This window comes from Apis laboriosa, unplaced genomic scaffold (assembly GCF_014066325.1).
Source record: "Apis laboriosa isolate Shangri-la unplaced genomic scaffold, ASM1406632v1 scaffold23_cov150, whole genome shotgun sequence".
Taxonomy (NCBI): domain Eukaryota; kingdom Metazoa; phylum Arthropoda; class Insecta; order Hymenoptera; family Apidae; genus Apis; species Apis laboriosa.
Window position 1 is genome coordinate 740,459 of NW_025222452.1, and position 11,337 is coordinate 751,795.

Genomic DNA, 11,337 nt, shown 5'->3' on the forward strand with positions numbered 1-11,337 from the left:
TTTTTTTTTTTTTTTTCTTTTTCTTTTTTTATTAGTTATCGAACTTTCCCTCCCCCCCTGTTGACCCGACATTCCTTTGAACTTTCCCTCCTCCTTTTTTTCTCTCCCCCTCTCTCTGTATTTAATTTATTCTAAACTATTTTATCTCTCTCTCTCTCTCTCTCTCTCTCTCTCTCTCTCTCTCTCTTATTTTATTTATCCCTCGTGAATGCTTGCTCGATAGAAACCATAGAATTTCTCTCCCTCTCCCCTCCCCCTCTCTCGTTCTACTTCTTTCTTATGTACAAATTTTTTTTTTCTTTTTTTTTCTTTTTTTTTTTTTAAATCTCTATTTATTGCAACGAGTAAAAAATAGTCGTATATCATTGAAACGCGAGACTCGCGACGAATATACAAGTTTGTAATGCCCATTTAAAGTATTTTGAGAAAGTATTTCGAGAAAACTACAGTTTCCCCCCTTCTCTCTCCTTAATTTAATTTAATTTAATTTTGTCCGTTCTCTTTTACCCTTTTCTTTGTTTCCTTTTTTCCTACCTCTTTTTAATTTAGCATTATTATACGTATATTACGCGTGGAACGAAGAATCATTCTTCGAGAATGATCCGTTTCTTCAAATATTTTCTTCCCTCGCAAGTAGCATGGATTAAAAATTTTCAACGATTATTTATATCCGTTTAATTCCATCAATCGTTTGACCGCTTATTTCGGGACAAATTACCGAAAGGTCGAACTGCTATACTATGCTCTATTTTTGGTCGATCGTTCGTCCAATAATTATCAAAATTTCGAAAGGAATATCGGGTCAATTTTTTTTCCAACCAACGAAATATATACGAATAGCAGAGCCGTTTAACGATTGACGATTATTATCATTATTTGTCATAATATGTACAACGTATGCACGACGATGACGATACGATCTCAACGCTTGATTTCGAGAGGATTCTCTCATACGACGATCGTAGTATCCTCGCCGTTTGCCCAACCGTTTTATGGTATTTGGTCTCGCTGGTACTATCCATTATTAAAAAAAATCAATCTTCATCGAGGGGAGGAAAAATAAAAAAAAAAAAAAAAAAAAAAAAAAAAAAAAAAATTGCGAAACGAAACGCGAAGAGAAATATTTCCAAGTAAATTCCAGCTTTACGGAAGGAATCATCACCGTAGGGCGAGAAGAAGACAAAGACGGAATTAGTTGGAGAGAAACTTTGTCGACAGAAAGATATGCCGTCGATGTGTATAAAAAAAATTCTCGCCATGTCTTTCGTAATCGAGATTTCTTCTATCCCTGTTCCATCCTTTTTCCCTCCTATTCTCTCTCTCTCTCTTTCTTTCTCTCTTTGAATGCTATTCGTGCGGATAAATAGATTAATCCTTAAAGCGAAGACGAGTCTACGAGTTTTTTTCTTCTTACATCCTCTCTCTCTCTCTCTCTCTCTCTCTCTCTCTGCAAAAGTATTAAGAAATCATCTCGTCGGATCGATCCAGTTTCATCATCCATCGATGTTCGAAGAAAACGAAGAAAGAAGAGAAAAGGGTAGTATTCGCAGAATTCAAAATTTTCTAATTACGTATCAATCATCCTTATTCGCTATTTTTATAAATTATCAGCGTTATTTACTTTTATTATTTGTGTATAAATTAAAGTAAATATTTTATGAAATCGTACGATACCGTTTTAATCTATTGCTCTAAATTAAAGGAACTTCTAATTCGGTAATAATTAGAATAAAGGATCGCGAGCTACGCCCCCGAATTAAATACGAATAAGTTAAATATATATACAAATATCTCATAAAATAGAAACACTATTTCGATAATAAAATATTCGTCTGCATATATATATAGGTATAATTAGGTATACTGTTTCAACTTTCTGTGGATAGTCGATTCTTAAGTTAAATAAAAGATTTCGATACCGTGATACAGTTGCACGCGTACAAGGTGTTTCGTTCCAACGTTTCTACATTTTTTTTTTTTTTTTTTCTCTAAAATTAACTACAAATACTGAACACGAAGATCCTAATTAATTACTTACGAATCTCGAAAAAAATGTGGGATTCGCGAAGAATGATCAAAAGAAAAGAAAAAAAAAACAAACTTTTTTCTTTTTACAACCAAACCAACTTTTTCTCATCTTTCGATAACATAACCTCTAACCTCTCTTAAATTCCTCCCTCACATTTTTATGGAAAACTATATAGTTAACGAGTGTATATTACAAAAAAAAAAAAAAAAAAAAGAAAAAAAAAGGAAGAAAGAAAAACGAAACATCCTCGTATCCTCGTCTCTGTATCACATTGTCCTCTCGAAATAAACTCGAATTACCGAGAATAAGAAATCGAACACATAGTTGTCTTTCGATAAGCGGGAAGAATCCAGGCAGAAAGGACTCTTCGCAACAGTGGTCGATAAGTCTTCTTTGAACTTCCGTCTGTACCTGCGCCAATGTATTCGCGGTGCCACGAGACACCTTTCTCGTCTCTGTCCCCCTCCCCCCCCCCCTTTTTACCTCCCTTCTAACAGTGTACATATGTACGCGTGTGTGTATATATATATATATATATATATATATATATGTATATATATATGTATATACGTGTATGTGTGTGTACGTTCGATCGATCGAAGTATAAATATAGAGCCACCGAAAAAATACTTATTCGAATGTGTATCTATGTGTATATGTATATGTATACGTATATATCGTGCATACACACCACCGTTCAAAAGTATCCAGACACTTGATCGCTCGAGGCAGGAAGTGATTCAATTATAAAATTGAGAATAAATGGATTTGCAATGGATCTTATGTACCGGCTTTCCGCAGATCACCACCAGTGTATATAACCCGGTATATCACGATGCGAATAACGATCGAAGAGACGATGCGAATTTTAAGACTCGACGTTTCGAATTTTCCCGTGTCGATTATTTCGAAAAGTTCTTTTTGATCGACGAACAGAGAGAAAGAACATTTTTCGTAATAAAATATAGGATGGGTTATTCTTCGATGGACGATTAAAATTTCACGGTTTGTTAATTTTACGAAGAGAGGAAAAAAAAAAGAAAAGAAAAGAAAAGAATATGTTCCAATTACTTCTGCCATTAATTCGTCGTATAAAACTCGTCGAAGTGTCCGGATATTGACGAGCGATCGTGCATACATACATATATAAATATATATGTTACAATAAAATAGAGATATATTTCTTTTCTGTTATTTTCCTTAAATTTTCTTCTTTTCACTTTACGCCTACTATACTTTACGCCGCCGCTATTACTTACAACGTTTACAACGTTCAATTAATCTCGTACTTTGTATACCGTTAATGCGTTTCCTTACTTATTGCGAGAAGATTGTTGGCATGCTTATTGCAAATTTCTTTTTTTTTTCTTCTTCTTTTTCTTTCTTCTCCTTCTTTATATCTAGAACGACGTATACTCGTGTTTGCACGCGCGTGCCCCCTTCCCTGCCCCATCATCCTCCCTCGCGAATAAAATATTATTATGTACAACGTTTGAAGGCCACGCGCAACAAACGTGCGAAATACGCGCGGATACACGCGCGTATATCGGAACAAGGAACTCTGTAATATATATGTGTATTTACGTATAGTATACGCGTCTATGGATTCTCGAGCGCTCGACGATCGTCTAAGTCATCCCCTTCCCTGGCTCTCGCTCTGTCTCTGTCGGCCGCAGCTCGTCTCCGTCGTATGAACACAGTCTGGAATCGATTCGTGAACGAAATGGGGTGGCGGTGCATCGCGGTGCAGCTGCCTCTCTCTCTCTCCTCTTCCTCTCTCTCTGTCTCTTCCCCCTCCCTCTCTCTCTCTCTCTCTCTCTCTCTCTCGATCGTTCTTCTTGATGGAACACGTTGGAATTACAGGATGAATTGGAAGTGAATTCGGTGGAGGGAGGGGAGAGGATTTAGAAAAAGTTGGGAGAAAAGGGAAGGAAGAAAGGAAGGAAGAGTCGAGCGAGAAGGGGATCGGTTCTGATTTTTACCTTCGGTTGAACGGAATGTTTCTTTCGTTTCCCGTGTACGAATACGCGGGATAAAGATAAGATGTATAATCTATGCTCGTGGTAATGTTTTCTTGTCAAATCTCTCGTTTCTCTTCTCTTTCGTTCTTCTTTTTTCTCCTTTATGGAGAGACAAAAGCGAGAAATTACATTCGCGTTCTCTATTTTTCGCCACCATCCAATTAACGTTCGTTCGAATCGTAGGGGAGGGGAGAAAAAAAGTTTACGACGTCGTTCGAGATTATCTCGCGTCCAAAACGATAAATTTCTTTCTCTCGTCGAGGCAATATATATATGTGTATATATATATATATATATATATATATATATATATATATATATACACATATATAAAATATACAACGATTCGATAAACGTGACGTAACGGGATCTAATAATCTAATAAAGATGGAAAAAAAAAACGTGCCGTTCAACCAAGATATCCTTGCCAACGGGAAGAGAATAGGATTCGAATTACGTTTCCATTATTATATTTCCATTGCGAAAAGTTTAGTGAAATAATAGAATCGATAAAATTATTGCTGCACCGCGATTTTTCTCCGCGAAGGGCAATTTATTTTTTTCTATCTTATCTTTTCCACTTTCTTTCGAAGAAAAATAATACGATATTCGGTTCGTTCGGTTAAAAAAAGAAAAAAAGAAAAGAAAACGAACCGAACAAATTTGAAATCCTTAAATTGCGTATTACGGGAAAAGGAGAAGGATTCTCTTATTCTCTCTGTATTGCTAAGTCTTCTTTCTTTCTTTTTTCCTTCCTTTTTTTGACAGAGCGTTCGTTAGAGATATGTATGCGTCAATGCACGACGCGTCGAGTTTCGACTTGACGAATGGAGCAAAAATGCGTTCCGACGAGCTTGCAACTTTTTTCGAAATCGGGATCCCTCGACGAAGGAAGTAACGACGCGACGCGTGCCCTCTTCTTCCGCTTCTCGCGCGGAAACTCGTGCACACATATATACATACGAATTCGTCGTTATATACACTCTACTACATTTCGAGTTTTAATCAACGATGAACGTATGTCGAAATAACAAATGAATTCATCGTATCCTACGTATCCTCTGATGCGACTTCTTTCCGTATAATACGTGTAATATAATTAATCAGTTCTTTGCGCGTTACAAGGCTACGAGTACAACAGAAACGCGTGTCGCTAGAAACATCATCTAGAATTCACGAATTCTATTCTTCTAGAATTCTATTCTAGAATTATCAACTAATCTAGAGAGAAAAGAAAAGAGAAGGAACAGGAGGAGGAGGAGAAGAAAGAGGAAGAGAAAAACGAAAAATACTCGCAAATGAGAAGGAAAAAAAAAAAAAAGAACGAAACCATAAAAATACATATGAAAAGTATATATATATATCTTTTTCTTTGAAGGAACGAACAAACTTTCTCGAGAACTTGCACGATAGAGGAACAGAACTAAGAACGTTTTGGTTACGCTTTTCTAGCAGAGAGGAGAGAAAAAAAAAAAAAAAATATCCGAAATTCGACACCAAGAATCAGACACTTTTGGCTCAGCGCATATTTAGCTTCCGTTCCTGTCTATAATAAGGAAGAATGCGCGAAAAAATCATTTTTCACGTTTCAACCACCACCATCATCATCATCATCAAGATCCTAATCGAAAGTCAACGAGCACCGATGAAACACGAGTTGTTGCCCATTGTTTCTGTCTTCCCGTTGGCAAGAAAAAACAGGGGGAAGGAGGGAAAGAGAACGAAAAAAAAAAATAATAATAATAATAAAAATAATAATAATAAAAACGAGAAAAAAAAAAGTAAAGAGAAAACATCCTTGCCTGTCACTTCTCCCCGTCCATCGAACTCGTCGGGCCCTCTCGTTCCGTACGATTCACCCCGCCCTGACTATCCTTTTGTACGTATCGTATCCGAACGAGTTTTCCGACTTGTCGGGGGAGAGGGGGAGGGGGCGGGGGCGGGGGCGGGACGCTTCTCGACCCTTCGAAGGAACATACGCGCGCCATCGCGCGAAATTCTATATATATATATGTGTATATATATATATATATATATATATATGTATGTATATATATATATATATATATATATATATATGTATGTATATATATGGATATATGGACTCGCTTTTTACGAGCTCATCGATCGAGAGGCACGTCTTCCATGTTGGCGGTTACGTTACCAAAGTGCTGGAAACCGTTTTTGAAGATGCGCGCCCTGCTGGTCCCGGCCTTGGTCTGGTCCAACAGCGTGACGTTGTCCTCGAACTCCTTGACCCACCTGGCGGTTTCGTTGCCCCAATGGAATCTGATAGGGGCTGCGTGATGGTAGGGCTTCTTCAGGCCCGAGTTGCGGCTCTCCACGCCCTCCATCGAGTGGTAGAACGACTTCTCGTAGAAGTCTTGGCCGAGGAACGGCTCGAGCTCGGACACGATCTCCATGAACGTTGGACGGTCGCTGGGCCGCCACTTGAAGCACTTCTCCATGATCTTTTGAATGTTCTCGGGGCAATCGCGTGGCACGTTCAACGTCCCTTTGTGCAACACGTGGCTGAGCACCTCCTCGTTCGAGAAACCCTGGTACGGGATCTCGGCCAGGGTGAGGATCTCGTAGAGCACGACGCCGAACGACCACACGTCCGAGTCGGACGTGAACACGCCGTCCGACAGGTTCTCGGGCGCCATCCACCTGATCGGGAGCAGGCCCTTCCTCCCTATCTTGTAGTAATCCGTCTCGTACACGTCCCTCGCCATCCCGAAGTCGCCGATCTTGCACACCAGGTCCTTGGAGACCATGCAATTGCGCGCAGCCAGGTCCCGGTGGACGTACTTCTTCGACTCCAAATAGGCCATCCCGTCGGCTATCTCGGCCGCCATTCTCATGATCCTGCACGTGTCCGGCACGAGGCGGGTGTCGCGGATCCGCCTAAGATACGTCTTCAGATCCCCGTTCTCCATCAGCTCCATGATGACGAACGGTGGGTTCTCGATCGAGACGACTCCTATCAGTTTGATTATGTGAAACGTGGAGAAGTTCTTCATCACCGACGCCTCGTTCAGAAACTCGTTCTTCTCCCTCTGGCTGGCCGTCTTCGAGATCGTCTTGATGGCCACCGGCACGCTCTTGTCGTACACGCCCCTGTACACCATGCCGAAATTCCCCAACCCAAGCTCGTTCGAGATCTCCACGCTCTCCCTGGGCACCTCCCACTCGTCGATCACGTATTTCGTCTCTATGTAATCGGGGTTCACGCTCGCGATCAATCTCTCCTGATTCTTCCTCTTCCGGTGATGCCTCCACACGACGAACAACACTACCGATGCCATTGCCAGGACGCAGAGCACGAGCAACGCGACCAACGTGACGGGTGCCGAGTCGGTCAGGTCTATGGAGAAGTGGACGACGTCCGAGAAACGGCCGTCCCCGGCCAACGAGGTGGACCTCATTCGAAGGCTGTACTTGCCAGGGCTCAGATTCTTGATCAGGTAACTGCCCGTGTCGGTACGGGGCTGGCTCGTCCGGGGGATGCACTCGGTGCTCTTCTTCGCGTCCTTCACGTCCAGATTCGTGTACTCGATGGTGTACGAGACGGTGAGGGCGTTGGGATCTTTGACCAGGTCCCAGAACACCTCCACTATCGTGTTGTTGGTCACCCTCACCCTCACGTTGCCCACGTCGTCGGCGCGGCCACGCTTCCTCGTCCTCGCGTGCGTGTACTGGATCGACGAGCACATGTTCGACTCGTCCACCTTGACGCCGCACGCTGCTATGGTCACTATGTAGCGGGAGTAATGGCGCAGATCGTTGATCACGTACGAATTGTTTCGCCCGCTCACGTTGTACATGACCGCGTCCTTGTCCACCACCACCACTTTATTATTGTCGTCGTCGTCGTCGTCGTTGTTGTTGTCGTTGCTCGGTCTGGACGCGTCCACTTTGTCGTCCTCCGGCCTGGGGGTGGACAGGTTGTTGGCCAACTCGTAGAACCGGTTGTCGACCGCGTTGTAGTTGTTGTACACGCAGTAATCCTTCCAACCGGGGGATATGTAGCTGATGGTGGTGTTCTCGTGGCAGAATATCTCGAATTTCTTGGACGTGACCACGCTCCGGCCCGGGTTCTTGGAGCAACACGAGACGCCGCCCCTGCTCGCGACGGGCGTCTTCACCGTCACATCGGGCACCACCACCGTCCTCTCCTCCGCGTCCAGCTCGTTCTCCAACGTGTCGTTGCAGTAATCCCTGGACGAGATCAAACCCTCGTCCTCCCGGATCATGGTGGCGGATAGCATGTAGTATCCTATGGGCCCGTTTGGGAACAAGGGTGGCTCCCACTTGACGAGGATCTCGGTGTCGCTGTACGGGCCCGAGATCACGTTCATAGGGGGGGATGGTATGGTGCTCTTGGTCCTGAAGAAGATGATCCTCGACTGGCCGACCTCGTTCGGGTTCACGAAGAAATTCGTTGTCCTCGAGTTGAACGTTTTCACGTAAACGGCGTACATCGTGTACGGTTTCAAATTGGCGATGTGCTTGGAAACGGGCGACGTCCATCTAGGTATGTCCACGTCGAGTATCTGCCACGTGTTGTTCCCGCCGCAGGCGTTCATCTCGTAAGTGATGTTCTCGTTCTCGGTCTCGATGTAATTCAACAGATAGCTGAGCAACTGTTGCCCCTCGGGCGCCTTGTAACTGTCCCACATCAGGTCCGCGTAATCGGGGCCGAGATTCTTCACCGTTATGTTTATGTTCACTATGTTGCACGCGACCTTCTCCCCGTTCGACTGGGGTTGGACCTCGAGATCCGTGAAGTTGGAGATGTTCACCATTTTGCTGAACTGCACGATCTTGGACAGGCAGAGTTTCGGGTTGTAATGGAAGAACAGACGGCCGTTCTCGATCCTGATCTCCTGCTCGGGCGGGAACAGGCTCGACAGATTCGGATTGTCGAGCACGGAAAGGCTCGCGTTGTTTATGTCCAGCTGCTCGCCCTTGATCACCCTCAACCTCTTGAAGAAGCTCAGCGAGGTGATCGGGAACGAATGGGTGATCTTCACGTACTCGGTTATCTCCTCGATCCGGCCGAACGCCTCGCTCAACTCGTTCATTATGTTCGGGTTACCGTTTCGTATCTGGAACTCGAGCGCCCCCTTCACCACCGTTATACCCCGGAAACTTTGGGCGTCCGATATGTGACGGATCAAAGCTCCGTGCCCGACCTTCCGGCAACTGTTCATGCAAGCGCGACACGTGGTCATCTGCAAAACAGACAAAAATAGGAAAATTTATTATTATCATATATATATATAATTTATCATCATTGATATTATTATACATAAGAGGAACGTGGGTAGGCGAGTCGTCGTTGAATCGGTTCTCCTCTCGGCTTCGATGCCGAAGAACCGGTATGACTATATCAGCGACAAGTTTTTCAGCGAACGGAAAAATATCTTATTTGAAATATGCATGTACGCGCGTAAATCATATTTCGAATGGAGCGCGATATCGGTAGCTCTATTAGTATTTCTATACGCCATGTTTGGTCGGCGCGCAATTGCCAATTACCACCACCCTCGAGTCTCCTCGAACGGAGATCGTTCTATAATTGGCGATTTAGCATTTTAACGTATGGCTTGAATTCTACCTAATACTTTCTTTTCCTTTTTGCATCGAGCGTTGAATTAAAAAAAAAAATGGAATTTTTTTTAAATCCTCCTTCAAGAATTGATGAAATTGATCGAGTTAAGATGAGAGGGGATCGCGAGAATTTTCGGAACGAAACGAACGTACGTTGTTTTCGTCGAGGGCGTCCTCGTATCCGTCGGGGCAATGAGTCACGCACGATCCATTGAACGGTCTCCATGCCAGGCCATCCTCCAGAACGTAGTACACTCTCCTCAGACGATTCATCTTTACGCATTCGTCTTTCGTGACGCACCGCCTCGAGAGATAGGAATATCTGTGGAAAAATTCGAGCAAGCAGAGAATGAGCGGAGAATCTTTTCCAATTTTTCTTTCTTTCTTTTTTTTTGGTAACTCGAAGGGATACGGAGGAGGAGGAGGAGGAGAGGAAGACGAAAGTTTGTTACTCACAGATGGGCGGGGCACGTCTCGACGCATTTCCCCTCGTGGCGATAATGCTTGCAAACGTAACACTTGCTCTCGGTGGGGCCGTGACACTCGCCCAGACACTGCTCGTGACATCTCGGTTTTTCCATCCTCTGACAATACTGGGAAGTCCAACAATAACCGGCAGGACAGTGGGAACATCCTGCGGAGAGGGGAGAGAGAGAGAGAGAGAGAGAGAGACTCGATTAATGGCGGTAATTTCGCATCGACGAATGTATCTTTGACATGCGAGAGCGCAAAGCGTCGAAAGAATCGAGTGACTCGTGACATGCCGACTATTAAGCGCACTTAATGTCCGGCCATGAGTTCAATTGCTATACTTAGCGCGTTAAGTACCATCCTTTGCGGGGAAAAAAGGGGAGAGAAGGAAAGAAGGAAAGAGAGAAGAGAAAAGGATCGATTCGACAATTGACAATTTTATGCGAGGAGGGGGGGGAAAAAGGAAAGGGTAAAAGAGTAAAAAGTTTTCCTCCTCTTCCATTCGTGCATTCGAAGAAATGCATTCGGAGGGGAAGGGGTGAAAAAGCGAAAGAGAAAGAAGGAGACTATATATATATATATATATATACCGGGGCAAGAGGCCTCCTCTCCGTTGTCCTTGATCACGTTCTCCCCCGCGGAGACGATGAGGTCCCAGTTAAGGGTGGTGGTGTAGCAGAGGGCGGGATTCTTCTCGATCCGGACGCTGCCCCTCGAGATCTCGGTAAGTTTCTTCAGCCCGATCTGGAGAAAGAAAGAAAGAAAGGGGGGGGGGAAAAAGAAAGGGATTGAAGCGCACGAAATGATCGATTTAGCCTCGATAAAGTTAACTCGGCGGAGGTCGAACGACCGAATAATTCGATTGACTAATTAACGTCACTTGACCCGCGGGGTCAAGCAAACCGACGTTACGTCTCTGCGAATGCGAATTGGAAGGGAATCCTCCACTCTGTCGCGAATCGTGGGAATCGAGAATCGAGAATCGTGGGATCGTGGGGCCTCGTTTATATCCTCCTCCTCCGATTCGAGCATCGATGCTCGAATAATACACGGAGAGACATTATTACCGATTCCCTTCCTTCGTATTCGCCCGCCACCTCGTATCGTATCTCGGCTGTCGATACGCGAGATAGATGGATTTAAAAAAAAAAAAAAAAAATAATAAAAAACGATATTATAAACGACGATCCACACCGCCCG

General features: G+C 43.9%; 1 protein-coding gene across 6 annotated transcripts in view; it reads right to left on the minus strand.

The window, feature by feature from the left end:
- Window positions 1-4,889: 4,889 nt before the first annotated feature.
- Window positions 4,890-11,337, minus strand: part of LOC122713199 (insulin-like peptide receptor) — a 31,640-nt gene continuing 25,192 nt past the window's right edge. For all 6 annotated transcript variants that reach the window (XM_043933429.1, XM_043933432.1, XM_043933431.1 and 3 more), the window contains 4 exons: window positions 10,728-10,881; window positions 10,123-10,300; window positions 9,820-9,988; window positions 4,890-9,287 (listed from right to left, as the gene is read on the minus strand). In XM_043933429.1, the coding sequence (XP_043789364.1) occupies window positions 6,171-9,287; window positions 9,820-9,988; window positions 10,123-10,300; window positions 10,728-10,881 (3,618 nt within the window). In that variant the 3' untranslated portion in view covers window positions 4,890-6,170. The remainder of the gene's footprint in view (window positions 9,288-9,819; window positions 9,989-10,122; window positions 10,301-10,727; window positions 10,882-11,337) is intronic.